The sequence below is a fragment of the Varanus komodoensis genome, unplaced genomic scaffold (genome assembly GCF_004798865.1).
Source record: "Varanus komodoensis strain SLA01 unplaced genomic scaffold, ASM479886v1 scaffold41, whole genome shotgun sequence".
Classification (NCBI taxonomy): domain Eukaryota; kingdom Metazoa; phylum Chordata; class Lepidosauria; order Squamata; family Varanidae; genus Varanus; species Varanus komodoensis.
Genome location: NW_025335954.1, coordinates 581,224 through 603,295, shown reverse-complemented (window position 1 = coordinate 603,295; position 22,072 = coordinate 581,224). Strand labels below are relative to the sequence as shown.

Sequence of the window (22,072 nt, the reverse complement as noted above, 5' to 3'; positions counted from 1 at the left end):
AATTAACCTCCTGGCATGTTTTCTTTCAAGGTTTGTCTTTGTTTTCTTCTTTGCCCAGTGGAAACCTGATTAGACAAGCCCTTCCTATGGGGGCGGGGGGGGGGGCTGTCATGGTGCTTTCTGCCTTCCCAGGAGCCAGTGTGGGCAGGCCGGCCATTGGGAGGTGGCATGTTCCTTCTGCTTCACTGGAACTGAAAGCCTGCTTGTTTTTGTAGATGGGAGGGCCCCGGGGTGCCTGCCATCCCACATTCCCAAGCATTGTCTGCGGGAGTATGTACACCTTGACCTCTGCCTTAGCTGGGAACCAGGACAGCCTGCAAATACAGGCTGTAATTCAGAAGACAATTTGGGAGGCAGCTGTGAGATACGTCCCCTGAGCTACAGCTGCCCAGACTTGTAAGGAGAAAGGATTTTATGACTATTACACAGAGTGGGCTTCTTGACAGGGCTGTGAATGGAAAGAGGCAGAATACTGCTAGGATACATGGCAGAGAGCTGTTGTAGAGCCATTGCTATGTCACCATTTTGACTCTTCAGATGATTTTGGTGACAAACATGCATGCATACACACAAAGGTTGGAAAATTAAAAGTGTTTGACTTTGGGATAGAACTAATGCACCCACACTTCTCCCAGACTCATTCATCAAATTAAGTAGGCACTACTTCACAAAACCTTATGCTGATCCATTTGTGTGCGTTTCATTGAGCCTGAAGGTTGGTCGAAACTGTGTCCATTATACAGATGGGAAGCAGGGCCATGGTTGCCCAGTGACTTCACTGGAACTTGGGTCTGAGCCTGATTTGCATCTGCTGGACCACTTTGGTTGGTCATGGAGGATTCATTCACTCCAAAAGGTTTCAAGCAAATACAGGGGTGGGAGGTGGGGGAATCACTCGCAGAGATGCCTACGGTGCTGGCAGCAAGGTGAGAACAAGGAGAATGCTCGATTTTTTATAGCAACACAGCAAGTCATGCCACATGCCTACGAAGCAAGGGGAGGAATTAAAAGCATCCGGCAGGCCCAGACAGAAGGGGAGCATGTGCTAAATCCTCCCCTTGGTGGATCTCTCTTCCTGCAGCTGTTTTTCTCTTGGTGGGAGCAACTCGGAGTTTGACCAGGAGAAGAACAGGTGGGGAAAAGCTGTTTCAGGGAGAAGTGCCTGCCTGGAGGAGGTCCAGCCTGCGCTTGCTCTGCTTTGAATTGCGCCCCTCCCTCCTGAGCTTGATAGAATTTGGTGCCGATCCAATGGTTACATAAAGGCCCATCACCACCCTCTCTCGCTTGCCCCAGGCTCCGACATCGCTCTCGCCTTTAGCTCTTGTAGCTCTTCCTGGTCGTGGAGGTTTTCGAGACGATCTTCATGCTGGAGCTGCTCCCCACGGAGGGAGCCAGGCTCCCCATGAGTCCCCTCCCGCCGGCGGTGCTCAGGCTGCTTCCTCCCATGCTGAGGCCTCCACCATAGCCCAGGCCAGCCCCGCCTGCGAGGACCATGCCACTTCCACCGCCATAGCTCATGCCTCCGGCAGAGTGGACCACAGCTGGAAAGAAAGCGGAGAAGTGATGGCAGAGAAAGAGGTTTGCACAATGTGAGTGTGTTGTGCAGGAGTGTCTTCGGGTGGAGGCTAACGTCCTTCCCACACCCAGCTCTCTGGGCAGCCCCCGATGGCAACACACTCAGCCTCAGGCTTGGATATACTTACTCTGGGCTTCTGCTAAATTCAGCTTAGTCCACCTGGAGAAAATGTGCATGGGATGCTAGGCCCAGGTTCTCACCTGTGGCTGTCACGGCACATGCTTGGGCTCCACCCATAAAATGCAAGCGACCGTCTGTGCGCATCAGCACCCCGCGAGCGAGCGGGGTGCGCCAACTACCACACGCAGGATTTGAGCCTCCGCATGTTACGGCATGGGGCCGTTGCACCGGTGCACGTGAGCACAGGGCATCCTGTACACAGTGGGAGGCACACCTGGCCAGCTCACCGTGACTGAGAAGTATTCTGGAAGCTCACAGGCAAGGCCAGCATCCTTGGCACACCTCAGACCAAAGTTACACCACAAGGAAGCCGCCAAGGGCTTTCCTGCGACGCTTTCTGCCTGCCCACTCTCCTTTTCCTTTGGTGATGCTGCAGCTTCTGTGAGCTGAAATTCCGTGCTGCTAAATGCCCTTCTGGTGGCATTTGCGGCAAGCCCAGGCCTAGCGAACACCATTGCTGCAGACTTGGCTTGCCAACGCCCCATTCTCTTCCACGCCCCATCTGGTATGGAGCCACTGCATGAAGGTGCTGGCAGGGAGAGTGCAGGGCAGGGACTGATAGACTTCCTTGCTTTCTCCCAGGAGTGGTCCCACACGCCCTCTCAGTTCCACTGAAGGGAATTTTACACACCCCTTTGTATCTTTACTTGAACAATATTTTGTGTGGCCAGTTCTCGGGTACAGATAGCTTTGTACTCCTTGCCAGGCCCAGGAAAGCACGGACTCAGAAAATAGGTTCTCTGTTTATTTTAGGAACTGGACAAGCTTGCAGAGGAAAGTCTGTTGTCTGTGGCTTTTAGCCAGGACAGCTACAAATGAAACCTCCCTGCTTTGAACCAGAATAAACCTGAGATTGTGCAGGAACAACACACATCCTGTTTGTGGGCTTTCCAGAGGCCCTGTTGGGCCCCTGCAGGAGACTAGGAGGACTTTGTTCTGACCCAGCAAGGCAATTTCTATCTTCTTCCATGCTTATGGAATCTATGGAGGGCATGGAACCTGGAGCTCACCACATCTTGGACTACAGCTCCCATCGTTCCTTGGCATGGGCCCTGCTGGCTGTGACTGATGAGGGTTGGCATTTAGCAACATCAGGAGCCCACCCCTGAAATTCTGAACTGAATCTGCGGATCCATCCTCCGGAAAGAAAGCAACTGAGGAAGTTTGAGGAAAGCCAAAGGGTTCTAGATGTTACCTAAAGCAGATTCTGAAGCAAACATGAGGTTCTTTTCAGCTGAAATATCTCCTGAGTGGCAAGGAAAACTAAAGGAATTTTAGAAAAATTGGGGTGGGGGAATCAGCTCTCTGATTCCCGGTTGCAACTATTTTGCCTTGAAGCACATGCCACTCTTTGGGCAACTTTGCCGCTACCAAAAGGTGCAACATCCCTTATCTTGCATGTTGAAGGGAGGACGGAAGGAAAATGGATCCGCTCTCCAGTAGGAGTGCAGAACCTCCAGCCAGGGGCCAAATCTGGCCCATGTGGTATCCCAATCCAGCCCTCTGAGTTTCCACATTTCCTTTCCCAAGTCCCATCTGCTTCCTTCAACCAGCAGCTATTTTGTGGTTTCCTGGCTTGCGTGCTATTTCCCCTCCATTCTCAAAGACATGCCTCTGCTAAGTCTCAGCTACTAGTAATAATACATTTAAGCCAAAATAGTCCATAGACTTTTTTTAAAAAATGCCCTGCCTCTTTTGCTTTTAAGCCCAGCAGAATGCAGCATTCTGAAATGGAACGTGGCCCTTGGATCACAGCTTTATCTTGCTTTATTTTTCCAATTCACTTTTTTCTTACTTACACATATTGACTGCGCCAACACCCTCTCCAGCAAGCCTGTCAAAGGAAGGGACAGAGAAAGTTACTGCTATAGTTGGGCTCAGCCTCTAGAAGCACAATAGCAGTTATCCAGGCCTCATTTGCCAAGAACTTCAGAGGTCACCACTGTATGTACTTCATGAAAAATCAGTTCTACCCAAGACCATTAAGCTGTGCACCAGGATCTTGCACTCTGTGCACAGTGAGATCTGGTCAGAGGCGGCAAGTGAACAGCCTTTCTGAATATCCAGCTTCCCCTCCGTGTCTGGAAGGGAGTCCCTGGAGAAGCGTGGATGGGTGTGTTTTGCCAACATCACCCCTGCATCAGAAGGATCATGTCAGCTGGCCTTTGGAATTATGGTATCCACAGGTCTGGCTCCAGGCTAAGAGGGCCTTCAGTGGGGCCAGCACTTTGGCTTGCCATAAGCCAAGGGCTAAGACAGTCTGCCTTTCCGAGGCATCATGGGCTTAAAAATATCTCCCCACCGCTGCCTTTCACAGGACAGCTGTGCATGTCACACTCCAACAGAGCCCACATTAAGATACTTTCCGAACAGAGAACAACTTTCCTTATTCAGGACCTTTGGGTTCAGGATCAACTCACCGGCTCTCCTCCCCTTCCAGCAGCTTCGTGTAGGTGACGATCTCAATGTCCAGGGCCAGCTTGACGTTCAAGAGCTCCTGGTACTCCCGCAGCTGCCGGGCCATGTCCGCTTTGGCCTTTGTGCGCGCCTCCTCCAGTTCGGCTAACTTTGTCCTTGCATCTTTAAGAGCAAGTTCTCCACGCTGCTCAGCATCAGCAATGGCTGCCTCCAGGTTGCCAATCTACAAAGAAGAGCAGTGGGAGCCTTCCTTTGGAGCAATGTCATGCCAATCCAACCCCCCACTCCCACTCTTCCAAGTCAAAATATCAGAATCCAGTATGTCACCAGCAGAAAACAGGACTGGTGCCCCTTCCCTGCAAAAAAGGTCTCTTGTCTGCTGACAAGCACTGCTGAAGCACTCAGGGGCCACAGTCGAACAGGCCTTGCTTGCAGCATCCACACATCTTTCCTTCCCAGTTAGCATCCCACCAACCTGACAACATTTGGAGGTTTGGAGTGATTTTCAAGGAAATCTTCCCCAACTAGCCCACCCTGCCCACCTCTGTACAAATATAAGGAAACAGCCCACTCAGGGTCCATCTAGTCCAGCATCCTGTTTCCAGTGATAGTCAGCCAGAGCCTATGGACAGCACACAAGCAGTGCATCGAACAGAAACATAGAAACAGAGCGAGTCAGAAGGGGCCTCCCAGGCCATCTAGTCTGACCCCCGGCTCCAGCTGGCTCCACTAATGGCATGCCTACCTTCAAGTAGCTTTATCTGGTTGTTTCCCCACATGCAACTGATATTCAGAGGTAGATTGCTTCTGAGCATGGAGCTTCCTCATAGCAATCCTGGCTAATATGTACAGTATAGATCTGTCTTCTAAGGAATTATCCAGTTCTGTTCCTAAAAAACTGCCCATAGGTGCAATCTTGTACATGTTTAGACAAAAATGGTCCTACTATTAGAATTCTGCTAGGAATCGAAGGAATATATATATGGGGGGTGGGTCTAAACATGCCTAGGATTCCTTCCCAATCCAGTGAACATTACTGCATCATGGTGGCAATGAATTTCATTGTTCCAAATCAGCTTCTACATCCAGAAGCATCCAATAGTTAGTGAGCTTTTCTACAGGCTGTTTTCACCTAATTGTCCCAGCATCTAACCTCTGATGTACACATGCGTGTAATCACTCTTGGGTATTGCTGCTGTACTGGGGGCGTGCATGTGCAGGGTCCTCCTTTTCTTTGCCTGGGGAAGTGCGCCCTTGCTGATTCCTCAGTGCCCCTCCCCTCCAATTCCCTTCCACAAACATCAGCCACTGCTTGCCCACTGGAGCTTTAGCACTTCTAGGAGCAACCAGAAGTGAGTGGAGACACGTGCTCTTGGTCAGCAGAGCTCACAAAGCGGGGGGGGGGGGGCTCTTCCAACCTTTCCACTTGTTTCAGGGTGTCATCTAAGCAGCATGAAATCTTCACTGCACAAACTTTGAGTTATACTTGCATGGTGGAATCAGCAAAAGAGGCCATTTGCACACTAATCCCACTGGGTACTGCCTGTGTTTTTAATTTAAACTGCATGTTGCATAAAGAAGAACCGTCTTTTCTCTGTCCAGTATCATCAGTTTCCCCTTCAACAGCACTCCTGACAGCCACAAACCTCACCCCGCTTCAACCACATATAAACATATTGAACTACATTTTTTCCAACCCTTGGAAGAGTTTAGATTTGGGCAGGGCAGGGCAGGGCCTGAGAGGGAACAAATATCACTGGAGCACAGTAAGACCCCTTCAGGGGATTCTGCCAGCGGGCATCAAACCTTCTGGCAAAATAACTGCAGGGAAAAATGTCCGCCTCAATTTCTGAAGCAAAAATGAAGCATTTACACACATGGAAGTTAATTTAAGGCATTTCTGTTTCTGAAGTTACAACCCTGCTCTGGTATCATGTATGCCCTGTTTTTATTCTTCTGATGCCTCCCACTGCCCTGCGACATGCTCTAGAACCCCGTGTGTCTTCCAGTGCCAGCATGAGTTGCTTGCAGGTGAGACTTTCATCATGCATCCATCCACCCGGACTCCTCTGCAGAATTCAGGATATCTCCTTCTCCTACTGCCAACCCTTCCCGTTTTCCCTCCTCACTTTTATTTTCTATACATATAGGCTGAGGAAACCATGGAACGGTTGTACAAAAGGGAGCGCCTGTTGGGGAGCTACACCAACCCACTGGTGTAGAACGTGCTTCTGCCCATTTTGGAATTTATCCCTTGAAGTGCTAAATCCCTACTGTGCAGGTAGATGATGCTTGCACACTGGAATCATGGGAGTGGCTGCCTGCAGGCCAGGCTTGGGCAGCCTGGGCTAGCGCCCATCTGACTGGCAGAGCTTTTGCTGGATAGCATCTCCATATTCCTTTTAAATGTGGTGGAAGCATTGAGCACGCACCCCTTCCTGTGCCCTCTTTCTAGGTGAGTGGGCCAATCCTGCAGGCAGAAGAATGCCAAGCTGGACTTCTTGTATCTGCAAGGAAGTGGTGCACTGGCAAGTGGAAATCTTATAGCCGGCAAAGCTTATCATGGAATTTTCCACAAAGCATGTCAAACCGTTTTCTGTTTTTGTATTCGATGAGTTTTGCTTTTACTCGTTTCATGAAGGCTTTTGCTTGTTTGGTTCCTTCCAAATTCCTTAGATGATTCACCTGAAGAGAAGCCTCCATGCATTTTTTATTTAGGTAATGATTTGGCTCAAGTAAATGGAAGAGGAAACCTATAGACCCAGGCAACACCCTCACCGCAAAAATGATGTTAGTCTAACTGACTATTACCCCTTCTCTCCCCAAGCAGGAGCCCTAAAAATATGGCATGCAACAATGTCATCACCTGTCTTTTAACTGCATCAATTTCTGTGGTGAGTCTTTGGACAATGCGGTTCATCTCTGAGATCTCAGTCCTTATATTCTGCAGGTCATTTCCATGCCTTCCAGCTGAAAGCTGCAGCTCTTCATACTGTGGAGTGGTAGGTGGGGGAAGAAACCCAACAAAGCAAGGTCAATTTATCTGAACAACATCATATCAGTTTTGATCTTTGGTGAAGAACTGTGGAGGGGAATGTGTGTGGATGCACCCATTTTGATTGACTTTCCAAGACTGGCTACTTCAAATTCAGAGAATTCTTATTTCCAATTTTTGGGCTGGAACGTTTTTAATGTCTAGCATGCAAATATTAAATGACAATAGTTGTAGTGAGTGGGCCAAGCACTCTTGGCTGTGTTTTTGGATTCTGAAGGAGGATCAAAGTGGGGCAGGAGTCTTGCAAGTCCCATCAAGAGCACAGCCTGAAGTTTCCCAGGGTGACTCGAAGAGCAAGCATGTTTTGGAAAGGACAGAAGGGGACCCGGGACAGGAGGGAAGGCAGTTGCCTTGCCCAGTCCTTGACCCCATGATGAGGCACTGGAAGAGATTAACTTCCCAGGTGGAGCCCACCCTGTTACTGAAAGGAAAGGATTGGGGAGAAGTGTCCAGTTCAAACTCAACTCTATATGAGCAGAGGCTTCGGTTCAGCTTGCTAGAGGGCTCTTAGAATGGAATTGCATTGTCTTGTTAGCTATGAAGTGCCAGTAAAGATCTGCATTGTGAAGGACCCTTCAGTGTTTTGAGTCTAAGGGCAAGAAGGGCAGGATCTGGCTCTCAACAATGGTGCATTCATGCAGGTGGGGGGTGGGGGGGGCAGGAATTCAAGCTTCCCCTTTGCCTCACCAGCTAGCAAAATGAGCAGGAGCACCCAGATACAGGGCAGTAAACGAAGCAATGCACATTGTTGTTTAATAGCTCGATGGAGCCTCTGGGAACAGCCATCAGCAGATTCGGGGCAAGGTATTACCAAATGTGGATGCAGCTTAGCTCTGCTTGTCTGGGACACCTGAATCAGGAGAGGCCATGCAGGTTCTGAACCAGTGCATGGATACAGGTAGGGGTTCAATGAGGGCTAATAAACCAAAGGTGAATCTTGTTGAGACAAAGTGTGAGCAGCTCCCAGGTCAGGGAACGGGGCAGGTTGCCTGTTGTGGATGAGGTTGCACTGCCTTTGAAGGAGCAGGTACGTCGTTTGGGGGTCCTCCTGGATGCACCTTCATCACTGGAAACCCAAGTAACCTCAGTGGCCTGGTGCTCCCGATAGCAACTTTCCTGGGTACACCAACTGTGTTGGTTCTAGGACAGCCTAATCCTGGTGTCCCATGCACTGGCCTCATGATCGGACTGGTGTGATGCACTCTGCTGGGTTGTCCTTGGGCCTGCTAGTGAGCAACATAGCAGCACACGTGCTCAATGGGACACCTGGCTATGTTCACCCTACACCTGTATCAAGAGTGGCACCAGCTGCCTGTCAACTCTCTTCTGATGTTGACATGCAAAGCCCAAATGTACTTGGAACCAGGACACGCACAGATGACCTTTCCCTCTATATACCCAGCCAGTCTTTATGATTCTCAGGGGAGGCCTTGCCAATTGTTCCACAGGTCAAGCAATGTTGCCATATAGGTTTGCAAAGGAGAACTCTTGCCCAGAATAGCACATTGAAACCTGATTTTTAATATTTATAGGCAAACCACTTAGAGATTATCCACTTAGATAGATAAGCATCTAAAGAGTCACTAACATAAATCCACCGCGTAAATTTACCCAAGTGCACCATGCTTCATAAGTTAGTGTGGGATATTGGTGCTGTCCAAAAGGGAAGCCCAGCCATCGCTCCAAAGCCCTGAAGTGCAGAATCCTCCCCGGGTCCATTTCTCCAGTGTTTCACAGGCATGGCCCTTCTCACCTTGCTCTGATACCAAGATTCGGCCTCGGCTCTGCTTCTGTTGGCAATGTCCTCATACTGGGCCTTGACCTCAGCAATGATGCTATCTAGGTCCAGGTTTCGGTTGTTGTCCATTTGAAGGACGACGGATGTGTCTGAAATCTGGCTCTGCAAGGCAGTCAACTCCTAAAGGGGTGGGAAAAGACACAGTGAGCCCATGATCGAGTTCAGGGGCTTGAACAGGGAAGCCTTGCATGTTTTGTGAGCAAAAATGACACTCCCATCCCGGTCTACTCATGCAGGCTCCAGGTTATTCTCTAGAACACTGAAGGTGTTGATAAAAGCTTTATAATTGTAAATAAAGAGGAATTGCAGATTTGGCATCATTTGTGGAGTGCGGATTAACCAAAGAATCTATTTTACTTGAGGTGATTTGGATGAGAAATTAATCAACTAGCTTTTGCCTTCAGTAAAATTTAAATAAATCCCAGAAATTATTTTTAGAAGTTGAAAATTTAAACATAAATTCTAGGAGATACACACGTGTGTGCATGCAAATTTGTATCCTTTGGGCCTAGGCTCTAAATCTTTTATGTGCATAACAGCACTCCAAGCTGCAACCCCTCTTGTTTTGGACTTCAAGGAAAATACCCAGTAATGGCCAGTACTGAGAATGTAGCCCCTGCAGTGGTCCTTGCTGGTGTTTGATGTTTTTAGAATGAAGGCTTGCTTTCATTTCTTTTTATATTTTATACTTGCTTAATCCAGATTCCTTTCGATCCCACCTACATGTACTTTGCCCATTGAACCAGCATATCACATAAAACCTCTGTTTGTATTAAGTTGGAATCTTTGCCAACAGTTGCCAAGCAGATAACCCTACAAACTGCTTTACAAGATAAATTAAAACACATCTGTATATAAAAATGTTTTCTATACAAATTAGAAACAAACACAATTACAGAGCAGCAAGATAATAATCAGTGCACAGCACAACCAACCAGACACAGATTGGAACGAACTCTTCAGAGCTCTCATGAAACCAAGAGGGGACCGAATATATTTCCCTGGGAATGACTTTCACTTCCTGTGTATAATTCAGTTTCCCCAACCTGTTGCCCTCCAGACATGTTGGACTACCACTCTTTTCATCACTACCCAGCAAATCTACTGAGCCGGGGAAGATGGGAATTTTATTCCACCTCTTGTACGGGTGGGAGCTGCCTGGTTGGAGAAGATCCTCCAAAGCATTCATCTGTAAATCAGCAATTGCCCTCTAGAGAGTAGAATGGATCCTTACTTCATTGTAGAACACTTTCAGGAAGCTGACTTCGTCTTGCAGGGCATCCGCCCTTGTCTCCAATTCAATCTTGTTCATGAAGGAAGCATCCACATCCTACAAAAAGCATTTGGGATCAGTGCATGTTGCAACTGCTACCGATTCCCCCAGAAAGCCACGCCTTCCCTTTCCTTCAGAGCACAGGGGTTCAGGCCTGCCTGTTTCTAGGCCTGTGCTTTCCTGCCTCCACACTGAAGGCACTGAAGTCGCTCACCTTCTTGAGTACCACAAATTCATTCTCCGCAGCGGTGCGCTTGTTGATTTCATCTTCATACCTGTCGGGAAGAAAGCAGAACCATACAACTCATCACTGCTCAAAAAGAGGAAGGCAAGCAAGGATGAGCAAAAGAGAATCATCTGACTGCGGTGGCCCAGCTGTTTCATTGAACTTTTCTTTAAAAGTCTCCATTCATAAGTCACCTGCAATATCAATCTGTGGGTTGGATCCAGCTTCTTCTCCATCAGAGGGAACGTTCTCTGAGAGTACAAAGTAGATTTGCCCTCTTGGAAGAAAAGGAGGGGAGATGATCATTGCCAAAGTCTTGCTCCATCTGCAGCCCCGACACAAACTCCCTCCCTGTTCCACAGCAGATTTGAGCATCCTGGAACTGATCTGAAGGAGGCAGAGACTGCAGAGGGATGGGGCCCCTTATGAAGACTTTTTCACTTGCGGGAGTGGTCTCCAGGGCTGGCAGCTTTCCAGAGACTGAAGGAGCACTTCCACTGGCAGAAAGAAGACCCTGGATGCAGGCATCAGTGTCTTTCACGAGGAGCAAAGTGGAGGGATGAAACTCACATACACAAAACAGGAGGATTCCTATTTAAAGGTATTAGATTTTCTGAAGCCAAGATGGAAATAAGCACACATTCAAAATGCAGCATGAGAATGTATGGTGACGGTACTAAATCAGCCCAAGAGTCCATCTAGTAAAGCATTAGTAGTAGCTAGTCAGATGACCAGGAATCCCAGAATGACAAGAACCCTGCTGTGTTGTTTGTCCATAACATTTCCAAAGGTTCCACTGACCTATCATGGATAATAAGAACTCACAGACCCGTCTCTTTTGAATTTGTTTGTTCCAAATGTTGCAAAAGCATCTAAGCTAACAGGTAGCATCACAAGCAAACTTTTAAAATTCAAATTTGAATACATGGCAAGTTTACAATGCCACCTTGCATATCTGAACTGGAGGCATTTTTTTTTAAAGTAGCCTTTGTGATAAATTTTAAAGCAACAGTGATTGGATAAAAGAATACTGTGTATTTGCTGGGACATTTTGGAAGAGTTTTAGAGACACATCAGAATACAGTTTTAAAATAAAAATAAAATAAAATAAAAATTCAGGTACAAAGAAAGGTAGGCAGAAAATCAAAACAGAATGGGATACAGTAGGATAACGGGATACTCATTCTGCAATAAAAGCTTTGGCATACTCTGAACAGGAAACATTTGAGTGCAGAAATATATTAGGCAAGCTCATTAAAAGATAATGGGAAAATAAATACAATAATAAGAATTAAATGGTGTAACATTATATTTATTTATTTAGAATATTTTATATCACTCCTCAACCAAATGGCTCTCTGAAACAATTTACAATACGTTATATGTCAAGGGGGCATTTCTAAGTATTTTTGTCAGATGTATACCTCAAAGAAACCCTAAGAGGTAGTTATACCAAATGATACTACAGATGTTGATATTCCCAGAAGTACTGGGAAGCCCATAAAGATAGGTTAGAGATGACTCAACCATACATTGAAGGTTGAAAAGACTATAAAATAGATTAAAAAGGAAAAAGCAGAATCCAGAAGAGATAATAGGAAAAAGTTATCAAATGATTAGAGATGTAAATATACCTGGGTTTTTAAGGTATTCAAGAAGTGAGATGAGAGTAGCAAATGGGCTACCTCATTTGTGGAAAGAAAACTATACAATCATGTTTCCTAAAGAAGGGAGAAATTCAGAAAAGGACCAAACTTACAGACTCTTGTTTGAGTGTTTCTGATTATAAGGGCCTGGTGGGTAATATTAGTAGACAAAGCAAATGTTCTTTTTTGAGAGGATATCGGGACAGTTCAAATAGGATTCATCCCAGGAAGACACCTATCCTGGAATATTATAAAAATAGTAAATATGCTTAATTTTGCTAAACACACAAACCTAAAAGACCCTTGCATCTTTTATTTTGTAGATGCAGAGAAAGCATCTGTTTCAGTTTATGTATTTATTAGATTTATATCCCCCTTTTCTTACAATGAACTCAAAGTGGCTCCCATAATTCTCTTCAGAAAGCAGTTCAGAAAGCAAAAAAGACTTTGACCTGAAATATGTAACATCTTGCTAAAAATCAGCAATGCACACGTAGATGCTACTCTGGAGCAGCACTGGGAAAGGGAATCTAGCGTTAGAGTTTCTGATGAACACTGGGGATGTGCTTGTGAGCAAATGGGAAAAAATGGGATGCAGTCTCCAGGAGAAAATTCTCCCACTGGGTCATGGGGAGGAGCTCTCCATTAGTAATGTCAGTGCTGCTGGCAATACTGGTTTCCTTTTTCCCTCAAGGGATTCAGGACACCTCTTTTTTCTAAGATTTGGGGTGGCGGGACGTCTGCTACTATGGCAAGTGGCAGCTACATCAACTGTGTTGGAGCTTGGCCCTGCCAGTTTGCGACCTTTCCCGTGCCCCAGATCACCTCTTTCCACGGTATGGTGTGAGCGTGTGCGGAGGGTGGAGGAGCTAGAATGGCAGCCTGAACACATGATGAAGAATATTTGGAGAAAATTCTGCAAAGTGGTGCTCTTTTGGGAGGGCGGGGAAGGGGTGGAGAAAAAGAAAATATCAGAAATGTTTGTGGGGGAAAGTTCAACTAAGAAATGTCTGCCCAGATCTCGTAGCAGCTCTATGATGCCTCCTATAGTTTATTTTTTAAAGCTGGACTTGCCCTCATTTCTTTCCATATTAATGCATTCTTATGTGCTGCCAGGTAGTCTCTGACACAGGGCTACCCCATGAAAGAAGGGCCTCCAGAATCTCCTGTCCCTGGCAGACCTGCTCAGCTTCTGTAAACTCAAGGATGTGGCTCCCTTTCAGAAGCTGATCCATCTCATGGTTCACCTTCCTCGTCTTCTTCTGCTTCCAACCATTCCTAGCTTTGTTGCCTTCGCCAGGGAGTCTGGCCTTCTCACGATGTGCCCAAAGTAGGACAGCCTCAGTTTGGGCACTTTGGCTTCCAGGGAAGGCTCTGCTTGATCTGATCTAAAACGCTAGGCTCCACATAAGACACACTGATGTTTGATTCTTACAATTATGTCACATAAATCTGGCCATATAAGGACTATTCATGTTATTTATTGATTTTATATAATGCTTATAGGTTCTCTTTAGTTGATACTTCCAGGCTGCCCTGAGTTCTATTTTAAGCTGAAACAAGGAACACTATTTAAGTAATTCTAACAACTGATTCCAACATGAATTCCAGTAGCAGGAGGTAAGGCTACTAGCCACACTTCTGAGCTGCACATCCTGTTCCAAAATGCTTCTGGAATTTACAAGGGGTAGGCCATCTGGAATGGGATTTGGTATGTGAGTCCAACCCCGGATCAAGAAGCTATTCAACACAGGAATTAAAATATAGGTCAGGTCGCAAGAGCCAGGCTGTTCAGTCAGACATCAACTCTGCCCAAGAGTTTTTCTGTAAGCAAGTCTTGTATGGAAGATAAAATTTGTAATTGTCTGCTATGAGCAACGTGACTTCTGATTCTGACCATGACCATAAAGCCACATATGCACCACCTCAACACTGAACCAGAAAGTGTCTTGAAGTTTTCAATTTGGGCACCCATTTATGTTAAATGTTTCTGAAGGAAGACAAAGAGTAACATGACTAGCTGTCTTTAATGACTTTACTTTGAGGGGAAGACAAGCCCGATCTTCCCCTTGCCGTGCCTGATCTTGCCTACTCCTGGAGGCTAAGCAGGATTGGGCCAGGTTGAAATCTGAATGGGAGACTTGAGGCCTGCAGTGAGCAGGCAGTTGACCTGAAGGCCTGCTCATCCCCCTCCAACTGTATGGTTCTATGATCCCTCCTCTGGCTTTTCAAATTGTTGACAAGATACAAAGATGTTCCTGAAATTGCTCTTTTATGGAGCAGCATTTGTATGAACAGCTCTTTGTGGAGATAGAAATATAGAAACAGAGTGAGTCAGAGGAGGCTTCCCGGCCATCTAGACTGATCCCGGCTCCAGCCGGCTCCGCTAATGACATGCCTACCATGTGCATGTCCAAACTTCTTGAGATGCAACTTCTTGGAGCCAAGCGATGGAAAAAAGCCAATCAACAACCTGTAAAACCTCATGAAGGTGGCCATTTTTGTAATCCTCTCATCATATCTTTGGAATTGGCTCACCAGAGAAGTTAGCTTGGTGCCATCACTACAATCATTTTACCACCAGGCAAAACTGTCCCCCACTCCGCTCCACCCCAGTCATTTTAATTAATCAATTGAATTGTCAGCTTGGAATTTTCCACTAGATGGGATTCTGATATGCTGCTGGAAGATCTCACTTCCTATTGAGTAGGTTGCTGGTACCCATCAATGGCCACCATTTTGGGGTGATGGAAGATGAGAGAAACATCTATCCTTGCCAGAAGCCCTCAGAAACTTGGGTAACACTGGTGGGCAGACAAGCACCCCAAATGTTTGACTGGGGACTGGCCAGCCACGTCTGTGAAAGGCACGGTGCCCCAGTGGAGTGAGGGTGACTAGTAGGGATGAGTGAGGAATCTGTTTTGGGTCCGGGCGTCTGTCCGATTCCCTGGGCTACGCTCCCTGGACTCCAGTCTGCTTTGTTGCACCCCTGAATCCAAGTTCCTGGTGAGCGACCAGCTTTAGCAGGCTGCTTACCAGGAACCGAGTCCCACAGACTGCGCCTGCAGCATCCCTCTTCCGCACCATGCGCAGTGGCTTTTGGCAGTGCTGCTGCTGCTGCTGCACCTGATGCAGAAGAAGGTTGCTGGCTGTGCGACCTTCTGCATGTGCAGAGCTCCTCTCAGCTTGGCTGGCTTTCCAAGACTGGGCTGAGCACAAGAGAAAGTTCACAGATGCTAAAGAGGGCTGGATCCTGCTGCTTTGCATCTCCGCCCTAGTGACTATCTTTCGACATGCATTTGCACAGTGCAACCATGGTGACTTGGTTCTGCCTCCACAGCTGTATCCTAACAGTTTGAGATTGAGATTTGGGACTTCTCCCCTTCCTCAGCTGGCTTTCAGCGATGTCCACCCATTCCTTCTAGGCAATCACTTCACTTGCTGAAATGCATTTATCTTCTCTTGACCAGTTAATTTATTTTGCTTTCCCTGTGCTCTCTCCATGAAATTTGCCTCAAGATTTTGTTTTAGTCAACTTGATGTGATGGTAATTTGGAGATGTACAAGATGTAGGAGATATTTCTCCTGCTGAGAAATATCAACAATTTAAATGGTGATAAACTTTTAACTTCTTTTGAAATTCCCCTGTTGAGTAGGACCCACCTAGTTTTTGTTTTTAATGAATGCCATTCTGCAAAATAATCAGCGATGGTTACTTGGAAATTCTTTTTCACACAGTGCATACTTACGTTCCATTGCCACAAAATGCAGTGACGGCCTCCAACTTAGATGGCTTTAAAGGGGGCCAAATTAATGGAGGGTAAGATTGCAGATGGCTATTAGTCATGATGGCTGTCTGTACCTTCCAGGATGAGAAGCAGAGGGGTGCTGACCTATCCCAGAATCAAAGGCAGCCCAGGTAGGAGACAACAGCAGGGGAGGCCTATTGCCCTCCTGTTCACCTTCTGGGCTTTTCTTTTCTTTTATAACTTTTCTAACTTCTTTTATATCATTTATATTTTTATTTATTTTATATTATTAATTTTAATTTTATATTGTTATTTTTGTATTGTATTGTATTGTATTGTATTGTATTGTGTTGTAAGCCACCCCGAGGCTTCGGCAAGGGGCGGCATAGAAATGTTCTAATAAAAATAATAATAGCCACAACGGTCTGGGGATGCTGAGCCAGAAAACCAGAAAAGCTCATTTTATGTCCCTGTGGCTTCTCCTTGCAATCTGTGCCTCACACCAGTATTTCCCAAGTGGGTTTGCTACTCAGTTTTGCTTCAAGGAAAAGCCGCATCGACTCTGAAAGCTCCTGCTGAGGCAACACATCTGAGCAATGCTGAGGAGAGGCAAGAGGGCTGCAATCAGATAAAAGCTCCCATCTCCCCGTCCACAGCATGCTGTGTGTGGTGAGTGAACTGACTGCTACTTTCTCAGTGGGCTTCCTAGGGCCATCAATATTGGGATTCAGAAGAAGAGGAAGGGACCTTGGAGCGGATGGAGATGGGAGTTCTGGGAACCCAAGGAGAGGCACAGGCTTTTGAAGAGCTCTCAGGGTAGCCGCCCAAAGGTTCCCAGGCTGACCTGGAGAGTGGGAATGCTTTGGAAAATGCAGGGGAGCAAAGGGAGGAGAGGAGGGTGAGCCATTATCTTGCCTGGTCCCTGACCACATGACAGGGCAGTGGAAGAGAGAAACGTCCCAGTTAGAGGGTTTGTCTTATTGGCTGGCCCTTCAGCCCTAGGAGCCATTCCGATGATGGAGCCTGCAGAGTTACTGGAAGGAAGGGTTTGGGGGAGAAGACCCTACTGTGCAGAGGGTTATCTTCCAGCTTACTAGAGGGCTTTTAGAGTTACTTTGTCTTGCTGCTGCAAAGTGGCAATAAAGATCTGCCACTTTGCATTGCAAAGAGACCGTTTGGTGTTTTAGAGCCTGAGGGCAAGAAGGGCAGAGCTGGGCTCACAACATTAATCTGCTGGGGGAAGTAATCTGGAAGCTTGGGCAAAGGCACCCTCAGTACAGAGATGAGGCTCAGTCCTAGTGCTTATTTCGACCCCTAGTCCCAAGGAGCTGTGAAATCTTGGAACCAGAGTTCGGAGGCAGTTTGGGTGGATGAGGGTGAAGAAACAGACCTTCTGCATGCCGGAGAAACAGTGGGTAGAGAAATGGACTACTCTAGAAGGAGGTTTAAGCCTGGTCTTAGCTGGGGTTCTGCTCCCCTGAAAGACCCATTGTCCTCAGAGCATGTGAGAAGTGAGGACAGAGCCAGGCAGGGTGGAACTTTCCCTCTAATCACATGTTGACTCTGATCTGCAAGAACCCCCTCAAGGGCTTCTGGGCTCAGTGCCAACTGGGGAAGCTCAGGTGGACCAGGATAGCTTTTTTAAAGCCTGGCGCCACAGCTGGGTTACCAGCCTAACAAGGAAGGAGGCTCAGTTTCACCAGTGATTTAAGGCTGGGATTCTGGAATGCATCCTAAGTGAGGCTGGCTTTAAAGATGGTTCAGAAAGTTCAGCTGATGCAGAACGTGATTTTGGGATTCCTGGTGGGGACAGTGCATGAGGTGTTGGCTTGGATGCCTCATATTACTGGTTTTTCGGCGCCAGGTAAAGACCTTTTTATTTAAACATCATTTCAATTGTTAAAACATATGATCTGGCCAGGGCAACTTCTTCTTCCTTCTCTTTCTCCCCCTATATTTTTATTTTATACTGATAATTTTAATTTTATATTTGTAAATCAATGTATTTTTTGTATTTTTATATTTAATGGTAATTTATTATGTACTATTGTATTTCAATGTATTTTATCATGTTGTAAGCCGCCCCGAGGTTTCGGCAAGGGGCGGCATAGAAATGTTATAATAATAATAATAATAATAATATTATTGCTGGTATTTATTATTGTGGCTTATTACTGTAGAAGTTTTATTCTGCAGGCTGCATAGGGAGGGCTTTTGACTTTAAAGGTGGCCTAAAGTTGGGGAAGGTGGTAGAAAGAAGACAACCATGAAGACTGGGGGTTTGGGGCTTGCATTCTACATAGCCATCCCTACAAAAAAATGCATATGAGGCCAAGAGGAAAATCTGCTGTGCCAGTTGAGTAATAACACGGAGAACAGGTAAGAATGAGTCAAGACAAGGATACCTTTGAGAAAGTATCTTCCTCATTTTTTCCTTTAAATTGCCCACCTGATCCTGAAGTCTTCCACTGTATCATTCATGTTTTTCATTTCTGTCTCTAGCCGTGGTTTTTCCAGTAGAATCCCATCCAGCTTTTTCCTTAGACTATTGATGTATGATTCAAACAATGGCTCCAAGCTATGACTGGCGATCTTCTGCTGCTGCAGCAGGCTCCATTTGGTCTCTAGCACTTTATTCTGTTGCTCCAGGAAACGGACCTAAATGAATCCCACCAGCAGAAAAAAAGAAGTGGCACACTACCTCACTGACTGTTAAAATCAACATGTTGTTGCTAAGTTTCCCCACCACCACTAAAACTAATAGCTCAACACCCTTCTCCCCTCCTTTAAATAAATTGCAAGGACTTATGAGCCAGGACTTCACACAGAAAAAACCTCAGTTTGGATCTGATCTTCACACAAAGATTAGAATCAGATCATCCAGAAAGCAGACAACTCCTGCAGCTGGTGGCCAAATGGGGAGACCCAGCAGTGAAATCAGGGAGTGTTATCTTTAGGCACGTCTATCTAATGCTGCTTATTTCTTAGGATGGAGCTTCCATACATCCTGAAGTGCCTGACCCTGCCTAATCTTGGAAGCTAAACAGGGTTGGGCCTAATTGAAATCTAGATGCCTTAATGTTGTGACCCTCCCAGAGAGCTTCAGGCAACATAGAAATGTAATGTAATAATAATAATATTTGTCTTTATGGGGAATTTTGCATGGATGTTGACATACATTTTAAAAACCAATGTCTAGCTCTGTTGGAAATAAAGAGACTTCATGCATGCAGATAACTGTGCTCCCAAGTAGTGAAGTTTACCACAAGGCTACCTGGCTCTGTGCTAGAGCCTCCCCTTTCATGTTATGCTCATGCTTCTTCTTTTATTAAAACTTTCCAGCCATCACACACACACTACCCCATCCTAGATGAGATGGCCAAGACTGTGTAACTCTGATCTGGAAGCAAAGGAATGCAAGATGGCAGGGCTTTCCACGAGCGCTCTTGAATCGGCAGCTCCTCCTCCCTCTGCTGCTCCATGACAAATATCTCTTGAAGCTGCTGGATTTCAAAAGGGGATGCAACAAGAAGGATGCGGCACCTGTCGCAAACCCTTGCGTGCGTGTCAAGTGGTGCTAGAGGCAGCACTTGCTCACCCTTTCTTAGCCTCCCTGCAAAAGAGACCTTCGCTTTCTTGCCCCTTTCACAATGTTGAGAATATCGGAGGCTTTTTTTGACTTAGCCTGGCTTTGCCCCTGTTTAACTACAACTCTTCAGCTTTCAGGCAGGAAGACTGGAAGAAGCACTGATTACTTCTTAAAGGCTTTTCGGAAAGATCCAGCAGGAGCCAGATTGGGGTGAAATTGGTAAAAGGAAGAGTGCCTGCTCTCAGTCACCTCTTTACAGAACAGTAAGAGCTGGGCCCCTGCGCATGGAGAAGCTTCCTGAAATGTTCAGGTGCAATTTCTTGTTGCTTCCCTCTATTCCATGAATGGCAGAAAATAAATAGATTGGAAAATCTGCAACAGCATGAATCTAAAGCAGCTCTTGCAGCACTGTACTCGCCATGACACCATCCAAGCGTCTATTCCAAAGTCAGCAAGTTCAGTGGGGCTTTCCGCTGGCAGGTAATGCTCTGATTCAGATTTCATCCTTAATTGCTAACCAGGATTACAGAACCATGGCATTAGAAGGGCTCTTACGAGCACAAAAATCCCCTGCTCAGGGCAGGATCCAGCCAGCCACAGCCACCTTGAGAGATGCCTGTTAAGCCTTTGCTTAACTTGCAAAGGAGAACCCACATACACACTACCCACAGAAAACTGCTCCTTGGTCAAGCAGCTCTCGCATTTCAGATGTTTCGCCAAAATGTTCTTCTCTTCAGTTTCCAGCCATATGGATTAAATTGCCCAGCTATCCCTATTTACCAAGAACAATTTATATTCCGTTTTTTTCTTTTGTACCTGTGCCTATTTTGCCTGCTGATCCCACTTAAAAATGTTGCTGGTGCACACAAACATGCAATAGTTATTTTTCAGGTTTCGGCAATCTCCCCAGCTCTCTAAGAGTTAAACCTCTCACTAGTGGGAAGAGATGCTTCTTGTCTCCGATGCATGGACAGGCAAATGCGTGGGCACAAAATTCCTGGGAATGGCTCCTCCTCCTGCCCTGTGCCCATCTGTCCAGATAGGAAATGTTGCTTGTGCTGATCTCAAATTCTAGTCTCCGAGCAGTGCTTAAACTACAGCTTCCTGGTCCAGGCATCACAAGAAACCATGATGCAAACCAGCAGAATATCAACACCAAAGACAACTACTGAGGAAGCAGAAGGACCAGAAGCATGGAGGACAAAGCCTGCAAATGCGTATTACACCAGAGCTGAGTCTATGTTTGAGTTGTGAAGAATAGCAGACTTTTTCTTTAGCACTGTTTTTACAGCATGGAGGATGGACCCTCCTTGCTTGGCTGAAGGAATGAGGCAATAAGGATGCTCTATTTTTATGAGGTTAGCACAGGGAAATGAGAGAGTGAGGGTGCCAGTTAGAGGCTACCTCTTTCATTTCCTTTGATGCAGCTCCTGCTTTGCACGAGCAACTAAAACTCTTTCTGCAGTGGATTGCCTTCATAATTTAAATGCTTATTTGTATGAATTTTACGCTAATATGTATTTTTGTACACATTTTAACCATAATGCACACACATTTTTATACATTTTTGAGCCAAGGACTGTATCACAAAATTCATGCAAAATCCAGAGGAAGACTGCTCTTCCATCTGCATACTAGTCCAGAAAATGAGAATCGGTTCAGTCTGCTTAAAAGTGTAAACCATACAAACTCCTTGAGTATCCCTCAGCAAAATAAATTGCTCTGAACTGCCCAGAAAGCTTCAGCTATTAGGTGATACAGAAGTACAATAATGAAGTGGCGGGAAGATTTCAAGATGGCATCAGGAGTAAATCTTACCTTGTCAATGAAGGAAGCAAATCTGTTGTTGAGAGTCTTAATCTGCTCCTTCTCTTCCTTCTTCACTCTCTGGATGGTTGGGTCAATCTCCAGGTTGAGAGGTGTCAGGAGGCTTGGATTGACTGTAACCTCATGGATGCCACCAGCTCCAACTCCATAGCCACCACCACCACCAATGACCCTATACCCAACTCCACCATGACCTAACCCATAACCATATCCAGATCTGACTGTACGGTAGCCACCCATGGAAATTCTTTTACTTGCTCCGAAACCATGGAGGCTTCTGCTGCCAAAGCCACCACTGACATGTCCAAAGCCTGGACCACCTCCTCGGGAGAATGAAACAGTGCTAAAGCTAGTTCGGTTACCTGGGATAACAGCTGAAGATGCACTAAAATTCTTACTAACTCTGACTGTTTTTTGAGCCATTGCTCCTGAGCACAAGGCAAAAATGAAGAGAGAGAAAGAGAGAGGGGAGAGAAGAATCTCAGTCTACAAAGGTGAGAGGATTCTCCTGAAAGTGTGAGGGCTTTGCCTTTTATCTTCTTCAAGATCTGGGCTTGGCTGCTGGAAAGCATAGGTCATTGGACTGAATTAATCACATTGGCATGCTTTGGCATAAAGCCTTTCTCATACCTCCTAAATGTACTTAAGGTAATGGTCTGGCAGACTTGCAAAAGTGTAGCATTTTCTAACTCCATTTTATAGTTCCATAGTTTCCCTAAGGCATCACTTTTAACT

General features: G+C 46.2%; 1 protein-coding gene across 1 annotated transcript; it reads right to left on the bottom strand.

Annotated features, from left to right (window-relative positions):
- Positions 1-1,314: 1,314 nt before the first annotated feature.
- LOC123029837 (keratin, type II cytoskeletal 5-like) lies at positions 1,315-21,760 on the bottom strand. Its single transcript, XM_044443178.1, has 9 exons — positions 21,329-21,760; positions 18,371-18,579; positions 10,515-10,575; positions 10,262-10,357; positions 8,983-9,147; positions 7,041-7,166; positions 4,177-4,397; positions 3,556-3,590; positions 1,315-1,541 (listed from the first exon to the last, which is right to left on the bottom strand). The coding sequence occupies exons 1-9, from the start codon at positions 21,758-21,760 to the stop codon at positions 1,315-1,317; spliced, it is 1,572 nt and encodes a 523-aa protein (XP_044299113.1).
- Positions 21,761-22,072: the final 312 nt, after the last annotated feature.